Raw genomic sequence first — 17,845 nt, forward strand, 5'->3', positions numbered from 1 at the left:
TAACTCCTAATCCTGATCAGTGGTTGGGTAATCGGACAGCAATAAGCTTGATAGAGTAAATTGTGATTGAGGTAAATGGAATTAGAACATAAGAGCTGCCAATGAGCGGCTCTCAAATTCAGTTACAGTCACAGCACTGCACACACAGGGCACCAAATCCCGGCCCCTGAAGCGCTCCCAGCCTTCTGGGGAATGCGGGACCTCGCTGGTAGGAGTAGAACACACTGACAGTCGTAGCATGTAAATAAGAGTGAAAGGATGCCTGTAGGTACATCTCCACACAGTGCCCGGTCGCAGCGCAGCCAGCGAGAGCTGCTGGGTGCACACAGCTGTGCTGGGAAATGGGCACAGTGCTGACTGTGTGCATGTGGGGAGGAAGCACCAACACCACGCACAGCACAACGCACGGGTGGGAAAAGCGACTTTATTGTGTCCTGCAGCAACATCAGCGGTCTGTAACCAGGCATTACCACTCTCATGTCACACAGAAGCCAGCAGCCATGCGCCAGCAGCCATGGGGGCGCAGGGATGGGAAGCAGAGCACAGGGAGCAGCGCAGCCCCTCCTGGCCCTGCCCGGCTGTGTGCCATGCAGGAGGTGCTCGCTGTGTTCTCCTGCTCCTTTCAGCACACGTTGCTCACTGGCTCTCCCCTCCCAGCAGGAATACACATACATACAATAATCCGTTTCTAAAAGTTTTTTTTGGGGTGAAAAGACCTAATTTTTCCCTCCTGATCACAAGGCAAAACAGCAGTCTCCAAGCAGAACAATTCAGCTATCAGCATTAACTGTTAGTGTTATTGTGAAACCTCTTTGGTTATAGAATATTTCATTTAAAGCGAGATTATACAAAATAATTTCCAGCTAGAAATACACCCCTGGAATCTAAAAGCAATCTAAATTAACACACTCTCGCAGGCTGGAGCTATACTGATAGGATTTGTAATTTGAGTATTTCCCCACATGATCTAAACAAAGTTATCAAAATTATATTAAGTAAATACATTTTGAGGAGTAGTAAACTTCTGAGAATCCTTAGAATATTAAAAGTAGAGTTCTGGAAGTAGCAGTAGTGGCCTAAAGGAAAAACCAACCGACACGGAGACCTCTAAATGCTCTCCATCGCCTTGAACTCGCTGAGCGCCTGCACCGGGCTGACGTGCTTCTTCTGGGACGCCCGCTTGATTTTGGTCTGGGTCTCGTCCTGCTTCTCCCTCTTGACCAGGGGCTTCTTCTCCGGAGCCTTCATCTTCCAGGACACGGCGGGGAGGTTGAGCGAGGCCATGCCCTGCGACTTCTGGTACTTGGTGGACGCCACGTAGGACGCCTTCACCGTCTGCACCACGGCGTTCATCAGGTTCTTGGCCGCCTGGATGAGGGACATGGCACTGTCCACCTGCCGGAGGAACGGCACAGTTACTCGAGGTGAAAGTGGCCGAGCAGCTCCATAGCAGTGCTGCAGGCTCTGCTGGAAGCAGCTATGGCTGCTCTGAATGGTTTTCCTCAGAATCTGCAGCCCAACCGCACAGCGATGTTCCCCTGCTGACAGCGCGGACCGAGGAGCACCATGCCTGCACACTGCTCCATGCTAATGGCAACCAAAGGGATTCGTGTTCCACTGTTTGCTTTTGTGACTAAGCTTTAAAAGCAGCTTATTCTCTAATGAAATTAGAAATATCTTAATTACTGATAATAAACATTTATATAAAGTTATGTTACAAAGGGAGGAACGCAGTGTTATCTTCAGCCAGGCCTGGAGCCCTTTGCGAGGTGGTTCTACTGACAGGAGCTTAAAAATGAGAACAAGACGACGTGGTTTTGGAAGCTGTAGTGTGTGGCTGATGGAGAGCCACACTGCAGGAGGTGAAGGCTGAGGTGTGTGCGGACGAAGCGGGGCTGACTGCACTGCGGGCTTTGTGCAGGGCTGCTTCATCCCATCCACCCCGCACAAGACCAGGACCTGCTGCTCATAAATACCAACAATCCTCAGCAGATGAGAGCTCAGCTCCCTCTCCACATCTAAACTGCAGCATGTGTACATCTAGGGAAGAGCTGAGGGAAAATCCAAGCAAAAAATGCCCAGCAGCAAACAGTGTGAGCAGGACTTGGAGGACTGCACGCTGCAGACCGTGGTGGCAATCTGAGCTGTGCCACGCAGCAAAGCATTGCCCTCCCCTGCCCCAGCCATCGCACTGCCAACGCTGCACTGCCGGCCACTACTTCCATGGCTCTTCACAGCGGGAGGAATCCCATCCATTGCACTGAAAGCAAGGAGGTGCTGTTCTAAAGGAGCTCTCAGATTGCTCAGGGTGCAGTGCCAGCTGCCTGGGCTGCGGCTCTGCCTTCACAAAATATTTGCTGCCTCAGGTTGGGGAGGACGCCGGCGCTGACGGAATTCCCTTGCAGACTCAAGGCCTTCCCCGGTAACCTGACAGAGCTGAACACAGCCCCAGCATCACTCAGCCCCATAGGCAGATTGGAGGGGAGCAGATAAAGCGGCAGATTAGATGGCAGATGCCTGCTCACATAACTAATTTATGGCAGGAGGGTATGTAAATTCTGAAGAAGCTGAATAATGGCAGTAAAACCCTGGAGTCCACATTACTGTGTAATGACACATCCACTCCTCTGACAGCACAATGCCTTCAGCCTCCCAGAGAGCAGCGCATCATGCAGCAGAGCTGCGTGGCACCAAACATCCATCCTGCCCCATCTCATCCCATCCCATCCTCATCTTCATCCCATCCTCATCTCCATCTCCATCTCCATCCCCATCCCAGGAGGTGGATGGGCAAAAGCACTGCAGGTTACACATAACCAACCAGGGCAAAGAATACAGCAGGGCACAGTGCATTCTGCTCTCCCCCTCCCAGAGAGCCACCTCAGCTCCCTCTTAGGAGGAAGTTTTTCAGGAAGGGCAGTGAAACAACTGCGTGCTACACAATGGCTGCAGGGCAGCCCAGGACAGAGTTCAGAGCTGCTGAAACCCCTGCACTGCTCAGGGCATGGCTGCTCAGAAATGTTAGCAGCTCTGGGGGCATTACAGGACCCCGTGTGCTCCAGGACTCTGCAGACACTCGGGTGGGTTCAGCTGCGCTGACTGAAGTGATTTAACCTTCCTGATAGTGAAATACCATCTGGAACAGCGGCAGATCGCACGGAGTAAAGCGAACCTGTCCTCAAACACTGCTGAGTGTGGAAAAGAGAAGCATTCCCTTCTCTTTCTGTACTCTTTCTCCTTTCAAACATTAATGAGCAGTTGCTACCCTTGAGGAAAGAACCATGCAGAGCCACACTCCTACGTACCCCAGACACGACGAGTTCCCCTCCAAGGTTCTGCACTTCGGCCTTCACTTTGCTGCAGATGTTGAGCTGGTGGCAGTACAGGGCGATGCGCTGCAGGTAGGCCAGCAGGTCCTGCTTGCAAGCTGAGTCTGGGCACTGCAGGGAGAGAGACAGCAAAGGTTGGCGTGGGGATGGGAGAGCTGCAGCTCAGCCACTCTAACTGCTGCTTACTGCTGCAGTTCTGAGCTTTGGCTTTCTTAAGTCAACTGTTCAATACGTGGCTAAATACACACAAACCCTACAAGCAGTAAATAGGGCAGTGGGAACCTGAGCTGCCCGGGAAGATAGGGAAGGCACCTGGCTCCTGCAAGCTGCTGAGCTGGCTCACACAGCCTTCCCTCTGTGCTGGACAGAAGCAGAAGCAAGGACTGCAAATTCCAGGTAGCTGCTACTAACCCACCCCCCATACCTTGCCTTAAGTGCCATAAGCTAGCAGATGATAAACCCAACAGTTACCTGATGATATCCCACAAAACAGGTATTTTCCTGACAGCTGTTCCCACATTGCAGCGGTGTGGAAGTGAGATCTCTCACCTGGCACAAAATACAATTCCTCAAGTGCTTGCTGAAGCACTCAGCCATTCCATGGGAGTAACTTCTTCAGTTCTGTATTTTCCAGCACCCCACATATTCACACAGGGAACCCAAACGCCCTCCAATGCCCCACAGCACTGCCCAGCACTTCCCAGTACCACCTCTGCACAACAAGCAGCTGCAGTGCCATCCCAGCTGTGGTGGGGACACAGCATCACCAGAGGTCGGAACAGCACTGCCTACCCCACACACTGCACCTCAACACCGATGTGCTACGAGGTGCTGTCAAATGAAGACTGACCACAGAGATGGTGGGCTTGGAAAAATAACTTCACATGTGGTGGCGATTTGCTGCTTAAAGCCTTGCTGGCAGTCAGGCTTACTGCCTACTGCCTCATGGCCCATCCTCGCCTGCCAGAGAAAGGAAGAGCCCAGCTCTCTGAGCCTGCCTGCCACCAGGGACCTCCAGTTGAACACATCTTCTGGACAGAGCGCAGTGGAGGGTTGCAAAGAGCATCAGGGCCTGGAGCATCTTTTTTGTGGAGGAAGAGCCCTGGGGCAGCTCAGCATGGAGGTACCTGTGACAACCCTGTGGTGCCCTGTGATACTGTGATTCTGTGGTCGGGGTGGCAGCAGTCGCCTTCGTGCCCCCCAGCCAAGCTAAGGACACAGTGAGGCACCTGCAGCTCTCTCCTGGTTTCCATCAGCAAAGTGAAAACTGAATAACAAAGAGGTGAGGTCTGCTGGTTATTTTCTTAAGTGAATCAATAGCAGCCAGCAGTGCAAGATGTTTTAGAGAAAGCCCACAAACACTGTGGGCCAAAGAGCTAATGAAACCCTGCCATTAGCATTTGGGAAATGCTCTCCATCTCCCGAGCAGCGCAGCTGAGGCTGAGTGCTGACACATGCACACTGCGCTGTGGCAGGGGGTTGTGCACAGCTCAGGGTGCTGTATGGGTGGGAATTACTAAGAGCCTGCTGCGTGCTTACCTGTGGTGGCAGGAGGCAACCAAAGAGCAGTGGGGAAGTAAAAAACGGGACAGGAGATATTACTCAATAGTAGACATCAATGTGACATGACTGGGAAACCCACAGCCTACAGGGTGTGCACTAATTCTGTGAGCAGAGCGGAGAATTCAGTTCAAAAACCAATGATGTCTGCAAAGAGATATTACCCAAGATAAAAGGCAGCACTCAAGGCCAGGCTGGATGTGGCTCTGGGCAGCCTTCCATCACTACACACAGCACCACAACGGGGTGGGTTTTCCCTTTCTAAGTACTTCTACATTAAAAAAAACAAAACGGAGAATGGCTGTCCTGCTGCAAATCATTTTCGTTTGTGTTGTACTCATAACTCCTTTACATTCTCCCATTCAAAACAAGCAGGCTGCTACTCTGAGTGAAGGATGGAATACCTCTGGGGAAATCTGCGGACTGATGGCTAGACGCTTCTCAGCAGACATGAAATAGCTGGGATAACAGCTTTTATGGTTTCGAAGGCACTGTGTTGTAAAGCTGGCTGGCAGCAGGAGCTGGGAGCCCCAACATGCTCACACCAGGGCTGTGATTCACCACTGCCACGTGGCCTGCAGGACACGAGGACAGCTCTGCTTGCTCACAGCCATGTGACACAGGAAGGCAGAGTGGCTGCACGCAGTTCTCTGTCAGCTATGTCTACATTATGGCGAGCTTCTACAGAGCATGTAAGCACATCTAATGAAATATGTAAGAGGATGTATTAGCAGGGTGTGGAGTCACAAAAAAGCCATATTCCTGTCAAAGTGACTAACTGGGCTTTCCTGCTCGTTTTATCTCCTGACCTGTGCTTCATCTTTTACATTTCTACCGACTTGATGCCTACTAAAAGCAGCCATTTAGCCTTCCTCCTCTCTTTCAGCACTGCTTGGTGCAGACACCCATACACCAGGTTTGTGTAAAACACATGAACTAGAAAAAGGAGCACTGCGAACTTTCAGCCCAGCACAAACTGCTCCTCGCCTCATTTCCCTAAGGCAGCAATGGCACCTGATCCCCAGAAATACAGCTGGCAGAGTGCTACAGCAAGGAGCCCCATTTTAAACAACACTTTCCCACTTTTGCTCCTCATCAAACGTTTTTCACTGCACCATTAATACACTGAGGTGAGCACAAAGTCCTCCTGATGCAACACTTAATAGAGATCTGCATTACAAAGATTTAATTCCAGAGTAAGACGACTTCATTAGAAGCCTGGAATTATCAATTACGTTCAGAGCAAGACTGAAAGGCAAGCAACAGCTGCACAAAACACAGTTCATAGCAGTCATGATCTCAGACCTCACCTACTTGCCTTTCAGGGCACCTTCTGAAGGCAGAGCATTATTATGTCTGCTATTTGGGTGTGGACTGAGAACAAAGGTGTTTCTGCTTGGCCCAGCCCAGCTTGTGCAGTGGCACAGGATGCGTTGCAGAAACCCTGAGCTGGCCACGCTCAGTCCTACAGAATTCTTTCCAAATTCTGTAGCACACAGAGCACAGCAGCTGCACCACAGCCTGCGATGATGCAGAGCACCCAGCACTCCTGGCTCCACATCTCCATCAGCTCTGGCTGGACAGAAGGAATAATGCTGGCAGATCTGACATGAACGCTGAGGCCACCATTCATCTATGGGGCATTTGAAAATCGTTCAATATTAAAAAGCTGCCTCAGAAATAATATTACAGGTTGTGCAAATAGGCCACGTGCAGTAATTACAGCGTGGCTACACAGCCTTGTCATTGCTTTGGGAAGTGTTGGGCAGCTTGAGCACGATGAAAACAACAGGAGCTGATCCAGCCCTGCTCACTTAGAGGCACTGGCCTGGCTGCTGCGTGGCACACAGCAGGGCTGCCAGATTGCAGGTGCTTGGTTGAAGCCAGGGAGCTGCAGGTTTCATGGCTGGACGTATCTGGCTGCTTACACTGCTGAGGGTGGCAGCAGAGCAGCAAGCAGGAGAAGACTACAATGCAACTCTGGACATTCAGTTCAGAAAAACAGCCCGGACCTCACAAGTAAGCACACGTTGTATTCATCATGTCTGCAATATGAAAGATCTGCTGTTGCTCATTTGTGCTGGAGGGTTATGAAAATGAACCCCAACTTACATGGTCAGCAATAGTGCGCCCCAGCTTGTCCATCCTTGACCCAGCCTCTGCAATCTTCTTGGCTGCACTAATCACATCTGATGTATTTTTCAGTGGACCTTTACCTCTGTAAAACAGAACGGATCACACCTCCTAGCATCAGAAAAACACAAGACTGAACAAGACACTGCACTTTCTATTGCTTATTACAGCACAAACACACCCGACAGCACAAATGAGGCTGCACAAGCAGGCAGGTCACAGGAGCAGCCATTACTGCCTCTTCATGCACCTCCCAGGCAGATCCCCCCCGCAGCCTCTCCCCACGTTCAGATTAAATGCAGGAATAAAAACATCTTAAAACTTTACTGTTTCAAGCAAACTAATTATGATGAGAGATAACATTTTAGAAGACAGATTTGTAATTTGCATGGAACGCAACATCAAGTTTAAGAAATAGTGTTGTATGAAGTCTAGTAAATGGATTTCAAAAGCCATCAAAAAAACTCTTTCTTTTGCAAATAACTGTGTGAGGAACTATTTTTGCAGCTCAGCAATATCAAGAAGCCCATAGAACTTAATGTTGTAAAGAACTGCACAACTATATATATGTTTAGTTGCATATATATATATACATATACATGTACTCTTTGGGACCAGATCACCCTTAAGAAATAAAGAATGCCAGGCAGTAACTGCATGCATCTACAGATCAATTTGAACAGTCATTACACCGCATCACTGCACAGCAACGCCTCTCCCAGGTTAACACCCAGCCTTTAACAGGTTAACATTTAAAGGAAATTACAAGAAGCAGGACTGCTAAAAAGGATCCCCATCTCAGGCAGTTCTGAGGGAAGGTGCTGTGTGCACAAATTAAAAAGACTCACCTGGTGAAGTCTGTCATTTCCATCATAATCATACACATTTGTTTTGCCAGAACAATTATATCATTACCGCTGTCATCCCATTTTGATACTTCAGCATCCAATTTGCTCTTTTCTTCCTGGAAGCTCGCTACCTGCTCAGCAATCTTGGCCTTTTGCTCTTGAGGGAGCTGTGCCATGATAGCCTGAAAGAGAGAGCTTTCTCACAGAGCCTCCTCCAGCCACAGTGCAGAAGGCCTTGTGGAACATTTCACTGATAACCAATTTAAGTTGTGTAGATGGGGGATAAAACTTTAATAGCAATCCTCTACCTAGAGGGTTTCCAAAATGATCTCCTTCCATTTTGAACACAAAGTTTATGCTGTATGAATTACTAACAGCACTAAAGAAGAAAAAATGCCCGGACAGACAAGCTGACATTCAAAGCACAGGCGTCTGCATGGCAAAACTGCGAACTCCAACCATGTTTGCCACATGTTACCATCCATCAAAGAACAGCAGCACGGCCAGGAGGGACTTGTCTCTTCTCTAAACGAAAGAGTTTTGGAAGGAGGATCCACGTGGGTATCTTTCAGTGTTGTAATGCACAAAGGAAATATTATGGATCTGGCAAAAAATGCTATTTTGAAACATGAATGCTGAGAAAAGTGCAAGTGGAAATAAAGAATATGTGCTTACTCCTGCATAAAATCTACTAGCATAGGTTTATGGCCTGTATGAGCCTCAGTGCCTTTGCCTTCATAAATACTGGGAGCATTGGTGCCTCCAGCAGCAGGTGAAAAGGAGCTTTAGGGTGAAATGCATCTGGCAGCACCGTGCTGAAAGGTGAATGAGAAATGTCTGCATGTAAGTAGAAGGAGGGGAGGCGCACAGAATGGAGGGTGCAGCCCCAAGAGGGAGAGCACAAAAGCACTCGGAGTTTGCAGGGCTCCAAAGCCAATGTGGCAGTTTGATAAATAAGGCCTCACCACTCCTGTCTGGCTGTGGACAAAAAGAGCCTTCAGAAAAATCTTTTGTGGCACTTGCCGAAGAGGATAAATTGCTATTGATCCAGAAGGGAACACGTCAAGCAAGAACACAGGTAAGGCCTGCTTTTCCTTCCATGTACCAATTTTAAGCTATCACCTGTTAATGATTATGCATTACGTACCAGTACTTTCATTTTTAACAGTCATAGGAAATTCACTTAGTTTAAATTACTTCATTTTCCAGCTGCTTTCCACATCGTCTTGATTAAAGGCCCAGTGGCCAAACGTCTGCATAAGAAGACGTTTCGTAAAAACTGCCTGAGCTGCAAAGTTTCATGCCCACACAGTCAGTATTACCTGTCCTGTATCTTACTGCACACACTCCTTGCCTAACTAAAGGGCAGTGCCTACAGTGTCTCTTTAGATTGGATGTCAGGGGGAAGTTCATAGAATCATAGAATCACCAAGGTTGGAAAAGACCTAAAAGATCATCCAGTCCAACCGTTAAGTTCTTCACTGTGAGAGCGGTGAGGCGCTGGAACAGCTGCCCAGAGAGGCTGTGATGCCCCGTCCACCCCTGGAGGTGTTCAAGGCCAGGTTGGATGGGGCCCTGGGCAGCCTGGGCTGGTATGAAATGTGCAGGTTGGTGGCCCTGCATGTGGTGAGGGGTTGCAGACTCATGATCCTGGAGGCCCTTTCCAACCCTGGCCATTCTGTGATTGTGTGTGATTCTCTGGAGCAGCTCATCAGTATGAAAAGCATTCTGATCTTTCAGAACGCCTACAACAACACACAAGTGTTCGTGCCATCCATCCACCAGCACTGCTGCATCTCACTTGAACTCCTTTTCCAAAGGAAACTGGAAACAGAACGGCTGCTTTCTGATCTAACGTTTCCACCAACATTTACCCTGGATCTTCAATACGAGCTGAACTGCTTCTTGAAAGCAGGACAGGCTCTGCCAACACACCAATTTCTTCCTTACCCTTGCACTTTGTCCAGCAATGAGTTGGTCATCTTCTGTCTGAATGCTTGTTCTGCTTCGGACATCGAAATCCTCCGTCTCGAAGTCGGAATCATCCAACTCCTCGGGGGTCTGAGGGGAGAGAAGTGCACCAAGATCAGACAGCAGTTTGAATGGCTCTAAAACCAAAGAGAAGGCCGTGCGTGTGAGAATGGAAACAAACAAAGGTAAGAATGACTCAATGTTCTGAGCAGGAAGGTGCATCTGCGTGTGGAGCGCACAGCTGAGTGCTCATGTTAAACACGGTAGAAATCCCCCAAATTACTGAGCAGTCACTGAACATCTGAGATTTGTCAGAGGACACAAATGCACAGAGGAGCTGAAATACAGAAAAAGTCTTTCCAAAATGAACATCACCTTTTGCAACTTTGATAAATGTAAAAGCTTCGCTTGACATTCTGAAGCTAAAATTACATACAACTTGAAACCCTGGTTCACAACCACGGACATCTTTAGCACAATTATGAATCAAAGCATCGACTGAATTAACAACAGACAAAATGTATCAAAATTTAGTCTTATCCCCCAGGAGAAACTTAAAATTTTTAGCTAGTGAGGGCCAGCTTTTATGCTGTAGGCTAAACCCAGCTGACCTATTTCCCGCTCGCCTAGAATTTATTTTTGCTACTGCCAGTCTATGGCTGGCAACATTTTTACAAAGCTTATCAGTTCAAACAGCATGTTTGTTAAAATACTGCATGCATCTCTGCTAAGAACTTGATGGTAATTCTGCAGAGCTGGATCAACAAAGAACTTTGCTGATCAATGCCACGAACTGTGATCAATAGACAAAATGCAAACAAAGTCTTTGCTCTTCAGGTTTCTTTCCCATGCTCAATTTCATAAACTTGTTCCCTGACACTGATGCAGACATCTCATAATATACTTGAAATATAAACACTTATGAAAAGAGTTGCAAAAAAGCAGAGATGGCTGAGCGTGCTGACAACTGAGACGCAGACTGTTTGGGCCCCAGCTGCTGCCCATGCCTTTAAGACCTGGGCAGGGACATACAGTGCTGAGTACATCGGTGTATCAGTGTTTTAAGAAAAGGGTAAAAATTCCCCCAAACCCATTCTGCCACATCTTTAGGAAGATGCTGACAATGCCAGAGCCCCTTCTCTTCCTGTCCATCCCACAGCCCGGGGGCAAAGACTCTTCTGGGGCTGACAGGAGGTTGCCTGGGGACCAGAAAGCAAAGAGCTTTGTTTCAATAACTAAAGAGAGAGTGCGATTTTACTTCTGAAAACAGGCTGCAGAAGCACAAAAGTCAGGTAAAGAAATTACTTTTCCTTCTGGTTTCCAAGCAGCAAGCCCCGGGGCTCAGGGTCAGTCAGCGTGAGCCCCAGCCATGCTGTGCAGCATCCTGCTGCCGGGCGGCCGTGCCTGCGCTCAGCCAGAGCCCCCGGCCTGCGGAAGTGGGGGTTCTGCACCTTCTCTTTTATCTAAGTGCATTCTACACCTTACAGCCCTCTGGACAACAAATAACAACTCCTTGACTTTTTTTATAGGTCGCCAATGTGTCAGCAGTGTGCTGCTGCCAGCGACTGGCACCCTGACATCAGCGACAGGGGGAAATGTCAGCAGTCCTGGCACTGCCAGCTCTGCTAATTACTGCCGACGTGCAATTGGCAGCCCTGCTCCCATGTCCTGAATAACAAGGACTCTAGCAGGGGGTGAATCCAATTAGCTCGTCTGCGGAGCAGGAAAGCACTGATATCTTCATATAATGTTGGCTCTCTATAAATCCCGAGCGTAAATACAAGAGAATTATACGGAGAGCACATATGTGGCTGTCAGCTTTTCTTCTGATTTTCTATCTGATTCTTTGCTTTAAGCAGCAAACATGGAAGACAGAACTGCAATGGTTACTGTAATCACATATGTTGTGGGGCTGCGCGCTGTCAATCTACCAAGATGCATCTGCATGGGTTGTCGCTGTGAAAGACACGGCGAGCTCAGCTGCGAGGCATTCAGTGTGGAGTTGGGGGGCACAGGGGAAAGCAAACGAGGAATAAAAGCTCCACACTTCTGTTTGCTGCGCCTGGCTCCTGCCCCTCTTCTCCATGCTGCTCTAGAGATCTGCCCGTAGGCCGGCCTCAGCCAGAGCTGTGCTCTGCGTCCCTCCAAACAACTGCAGCAGCTCCTCTGCCCCTTCGCTGCTGCCCCCAGGTCTGTGAGCCGCTCTCTTTTTAACGAGGTTAGCCAATTAATGAATACAAGCTATAGAAACCTGGAGAGAACTACAGACTGAGCTCCTCTAAACCCATTTTCAGCTAACCAGCATTAATTCTCAAAATTTACTTAAGAAAGAAACATTAAGCTTTACTTTGAGGCTCTTAAACCATGAAAAAGCATCTACAGTAGGAATTCACTCGCAATTGTTAAATCAAAGGTCACTGATTTAGCACATTAATAAACGAGGCATTAACATGATTTTATAAAAGATGCGTGAAGGGTATTTAGCATCACCACTCAAGGCTATCATTGATGCTCAGATCTGTTTAATGAATCTGAGTCAACACGCACTTCTGAAGTACTCCACAGAGTGATTAGCACTTTTTAAGGCTGAGAACGTTAACATGAGCTAAATGAAAATCTTACGCTGTCTGCTTGGAATAAAATTGATGTGTTGTAACTGGGGGAAAGTGAGCAGAGACTGAAAGCAGCTGAGGTAAGTGACACTCACTCTGATCATCAATACAGCTTTCCGGATATCTCTGATTCCATCGTACACCAGTCGCGAAGCATCGATAAATTCATTTTCATCCATTGGCTGAGCAGGGTCTGAACTCAGAGCTTCCACAGCAGCTTCTACTTGCTCAGTAAACCGTGGCATAACTGTATTAAGAGCACAGAAGAGCCGTCATTTCCAACCCAGTAACACAGATACCCTCATAGGTGAGGTGTGCTGTTAACTGTTGCTGGAAAGTGTGCAAAAGTTCCCTTTAAACTGGAAACATTTCTTACAAATGAACACCAACGCCACTGCTTCAGTCCTATCTCCACTGCACTTTGTGTTTATTCTGCTGCTACTTGTTTTCTTCCCTCCCACACAGTGAAAAGTTTATCCCACCCTCCCAGTGCACAAAGAGCAAAGTCCTGGGGGATCAGTTACATTCTATGGGATACAACGTTAAGCACTTGTTTAACATGCCTCTAGACACTGCGGGGGGCACACATCACGAGGCCGGGGCTGAGCACGGCACTGAGCAGGGCAGCCTGCACCTCTGTGCCCCAGTGATTCACCGCCGCCGCAGGAAGAACATCTCAGAGCCATCTGCAGTCTGTTTGGCTCCTCACTGCCACCCGTGATTCTTCATCAAAGTTGTAATTAAAACAAAAACAGCAACTGATCCTTAGCATAGCACTCATTGAAGCGCCCAGAACCATTTCTTACCCTAGATGGATGTTACCAGCCAGTTCACAGCAACACCCACATTTACTCTATGGCATGGGGGACTGGGACCTACAGTGCTTCTTTTACAAGCTATACAAAAATGCACGCTCATTCTGCTGGGGCAATGCAGCAGAAACCCTTCCAGATCGTGGTACAGCACTGCAAGATGCCCGGCGTGCCCACAAGCCCTGGCTCACTGTCTGGGACTCATTCCTGGCACTGCCACCTGGCTCGGCTCAGGCTGACAGCCAGCACAGCCAGGGAGACCTTTTGTGCTGCTGAGTTTTAAGCCAGTCAACAAAGCAAAATTACTTTTCTCATTTTGCAACAGCTCTGCAAATAACTCCCACTAATTTTCATTACAGTATGTAAATGGAGTGTTTAACAGGTTTCACGGGCACGCTGCTGTCCTTTTGCCCACCCACTTGGAAGCAGTGTGAACCTGGGGTCCTGGAAGAGCTGCCTTACCTGTGTTGGACAGCAGCTTCGTCGCTTCCAGCACCTTCTCGGTGTAGACTCCAGGTTCGTAGTTATCCATTTCAGAGGTGACAACATGAATGACTCGAGCAGCACGGCCTCGAATTGCACCAGCTGTGCGGTCTAAACCATCAACATCTTTTTCTTGGAGAGCAATGACACATTTGTTTACATCTTCTAAAATATGGTTCTCTGGTGGTAAAAGAAGGAGGATTTAGGCGGTAATATCTTCTTTTCTGTCATGTACATCAGCATTACAATTTCTCAGCGTGTGACCTGCTCTAAAAAACCTCCAGCTAGTTGCTGTAAAGCATTAATTTTTAAGCTTGCTACAACCAGCCTACAGCTGTCTGTCCAAACCAAGAACCAGCAGTCCACTCATCTGGAGGCATCCAAACCTCTCGTCCCCTTTCTGTACTCAACTTTGCCAAGACAAAAGCTGGCTTCAGCTGGAGCTTCCCTCAACTCGTTTCTCCCCATACCCCAGCCCTGGGCTGCCAAAGCCCGTGTTCCAAATACCTGCAAGCCACTCCCGCTGTCATTGCACATACGTGGCCCAGGCCACACCTCACCCACTGATGCCCTGACAGACAGGGGCACTGGGTGCACGTTTCTGGCTTCCTACATAGAGTTCTCCTACAACCACACACCATGGGATGGTATCACACTGTCAGCCCTCTGCACGCATTAAGACAGGTAACATGTGCACTGATTTATGCCAAAAGTGTTCCAGCAGTACTCACTGCCTCATAAGAAAACAGAAAGCCATAAAACCTCCTTTTGTAATTTGCTTTAAGAAAATACATTCTAATAGACATGTTTTCCTTTGCTCATCAAGCTCAAGAGGTTCCAAATGAGTAAAAACCCTCAAGAGATTACTGAAAATGCCTGGAGAGGTTTGGGTGCTCATCAGCACACACCTACCCAGAACTTACAAACTCTGCTCTTACAAACTCTGTCAAACACTTCTTTGATACATCAGGAGCAATGATTTGACACTGCAATCCAACATCATAAGATGCCTCCTTGGAAGCATCCCTGCTTTGCCCCTTAAATCATTTCCAGCTTCTATTCCCTGCCCAGGTGGTAAGAGAGCTGTTTTGCACGAGCTGGGAGAGATGAGCAGCACATGGAGCTGAGGGAGGATTCATAAGAACTGGCTGGAAGGACTGCTGCTGGAAGAGCTCTGCCCAATTTACATAAAATTAGCAGAGCCAGATGCAATACTGCAAGACCTGCGTAAGCAGCCTGGACAAACAGTGCACTTGTGAAACAGCTCCGAAGGAACTCATCCTGGAGAAGTTCAGCTGAGGGCAGGATGTGGCCCTACAAGAGGAAAGTGCAGGTTTGTTAGCGATCTGACAATTCAGTGAGCAGGCAGCCGTGCTGCAACAGCCCTGGCAAGGAGCACGCACAGGCTCAGAATTAAAGCAAGAGACAGCCCTGCAAGTTACAAAGGCGAAGAGAAAAGCATCAGTGTCAGGCCAAATAACACAATGTTTATTGCTTGAGTTCCTAAAAGAATAAAGTAAGCCACAGATCATTTAAGAGCTTCTTCAGATGATATGGGCTTTAATAAAGGGCCTGGGTGAAACGAGAACTGATGTTCAAATGCTGCCGACCACTCAATGCCTTCTGCAGATGCAGAGCGGCCAGAAGGATGTGAGAGGAAGCCTGCAAAGCTGTGGGGAAGCACAGGACTGTCAGAGGCATCCACTCTGCTCCTGCTCTGCAGCTGGACGACAGGAGATGAGATGTGAGGCTGCTCCGTGCTGGCAGTGCACACACTCCTACCTGTCCTACAGGCACGCAGGCCACGGGTGTCCGGTGCCAAATGCCATCTGCTGAGGCCAAGGTGCAGGGCAGGGAAATGCTGACACATGGGTTCAGCACCACCACCTTCAGGGATGTTACAGAGCTGTCCTACATCTGCCTTGGTGCTGCTGAGCAGGAGAAAAATCGCACAGCAACAGAAGGTAACACAGAATGGAACACCGGCAGCAGCAAAGTGATCTCATCCTACTGAAGTAAGTACAGGGAAAAATGGATTGGTGACAAGCTAAGAGAAGGTAAGAGGACAGGCCATGTTTTCCTAGTAGAAAATATTTTTAGAGCAAACCAGGACATTCAAAGAACTGTGAAAAGCTACGAGAATTCGAGCCCCTGTGACTGTCCATCCTCATTCCAGCGCCACAGTGCACCTTCAGCTCCCCACCAAAGGGCTCAGGAATGCCTTTTCTAAATACCTTAACAAGGCTGTCATCGGGGTGCTGGGGGTTAAGGGAGGACCAAAATATAAAAGCAAGTTCCCCAAGTTTAAGTCACAGATGTAATTCTGCTTTTCTACCATGTTCCCATGGATGGTCTCAGAACCATCTCCATGCTGGACCTTTTCTTGACAAGGGACACTGGAGAAACCAGGTGAAGCCATGGTGCCAGCAGATGTGGTTACAAACAAACACTTGCATGTTCATACACTTAAAAGCAGTTTTCATTTTGTAATAAGGATGATCAGTGTGACCACAAGTCTTCATCCAGAGGCTCTTAAGAAACAGCTCCATCACGATGGGCAATCTCCAGCTCAAACCTCCATCAGCACCACAACAGGAGGCAGCATCTGGAATGGTTTTTAAGAGGGTCCTGAAGGAGAACCAGGGGACTTCAGAATAGTGGATTTGATTTTTTACACAGTGCTACCAGCAACTGAAGGACAGAATCAGTGGGAACCACAGGCAGAGTGCTAGGGGATGGGACTCATCAGGGGACAGGAATCACAAGAGGTACTGAAGAGCTCTGAAATGAGGAATAACGAACAGGCACTGCAGTCAAGGAGATGACTGAGGAGGCACAGGACAGAGGTCTGTACACTTACACACAGCATGAAAAAACCCTTTTACAACTGGGGGCATCAACTGGAGCAAATAGGTGCTGTGTCAAAAATAAGGAGGATCTTCACACGGAGCACAGCTAAGGCTATGAATTGTGCACAGGATGCTGGAGATGTCAAGGGATGATAATGGCTGAAAGAGCAACTAACACGAGTGTACAGAGAAAAGCCTGTCAAGAACTGTTCAGAAGGTATCACCTCTGTTGCTGGAGCTCCCTGGACTGCCAACACTCGTGGCTGGGAGCGTCTGGGGAGGATCCTTAGTCTTTAGGAGTCTCCTGTCGCCAATTTCCTAGGCCCTAACAATTAGCCACTGCCAGACCGTTGTCCATCCTAACAGAGCCTTTCTCATGCTGTGCTCTTCGTAAAGCCAACCTCAACACTGCACAGTCAGGTGTCCTCATCCTGCACAACAATCCGCTATCACCTAAAATGAATGTCTCTCTCATCAAACCTTTTCTTAATTATAACAACTCTAGCATAAATTGATCAACAAAGCATGAGTTTTATGCTGGGCATTGCAGGAACGTGATGCTGTACACAAACACACAGGCTGCAACAACACTTCTATTTTGCTTACATCCCAGTTAGCAATCTATATAAACCCTACTGTGCTCAAAGATCCCAATAACCCCAAAGGGAACCTGGCATAAATCACAGCCATCACCATTTTATCCAAAGACACGTTTCGACTTTTAGCAGAGAACTGCAGCAGCGGCATTTATATGGAAAGCATTTATCAAAGTTCAAACAAATAACACTCGAAGCAATATTTATTGCTTTAATATTTTTCAAACGCCTCTCTGATAAGGCAGCAAACACAAACAATCGCTGAAGGCACTCGAGCATCTGAAGCAGTCTCTAAGTGTGAGCGTGGCATTTCCACGGCCTCGCACACGGGGCAGGAAAGCGGCCCCCTGAGTCAGCCAGTTGCCGCCCCAGGACAGAAATGCCTGCTGCCGAGGCCCCGCAGCTTTCAGAGCCGTTCAGGAGCAGGCCAGCACCACCACTGCCCCCTCAGAAGAACCCGTCTCACGAGGGGGCTGCACAAGGAAGGCGACCGCTCGGTCCCGCTGCTCCGACCCATTCTGAGCCCCACCAGCAGGCAAAACGCAGCCAGGCGGCTTCAAGCGGGCTGCAGTTCCGCAGAATAACAGCCTTTTCTCTTTAAAATGTTCTGTACGCTCGTGGACAAACTCCAAATGGAGCCATGAACTTCAGC

General features: G+C 48.4%; 1 protein-coding gene across 1 annotated transcript in view; it reads right to left on the reverse strand.

The window, feature by feature from the left end:
• Window positions 1–404: 404 nt before the first annotated feature.
• CTNNA1 (catenin alpha 1) overlaps window positions 405–17,845 on the reverse strand; it is a 107,417-nt gene continuing 89,976 nt past the window's right edge. The window contains exons 12-18 of the mRNA XM_042826360.1: window positions 13,728–13,928; window positions 12,549–12,700; window positions 9,821–9,931; window positions 7,871–8,052; window positions 7,002–7,107; window positions 3,306–3,440; window positions 405–1,395 (exon numbers count right to left, since the gene is read on the reverse strand). Of these exons, the coding sequence (XP_042682294.1) occupies window positions 1,108–1,395; window positions 3,306–3,440; window positions 7,002–7,107; window positions 7,871–8,052; window positions 9,821–9,931; window positions 12,549–12,700; window positions 13,728–13,928 (1,175 nt within the window). The 3' untranslated portion in view covers window positions 405–1,107. The remainder of the gene's footprint in view (window positions 1,396–3,305; window positions 3,441–7,001; window positions 7,108–7,870; window positions 8,053–9,820; window positions 9,932–12,548; window positions 12,701–13,727; window positions 13,929–17,845) is intronic.

The sequence above is a fragment of the Centrocercus urophasianus genome, unplaced genomic scaffold, assembly GCF_019232065.1.
Source record: "Centrocercus urophasianus isolate 14NV4802_14NV808 unplaced genomic scaffold, USGS_Curo_1.0 seq_26, whole genome shotgun sequence".
In the NCBI taxonomy this organism is placed as follows: domain Eukaryota; kingdom Metazoa; phylum Chordata; class Aves; order Galliformes; family Phasianidae; genus Centrocercus; species Centrocercus urophasianus.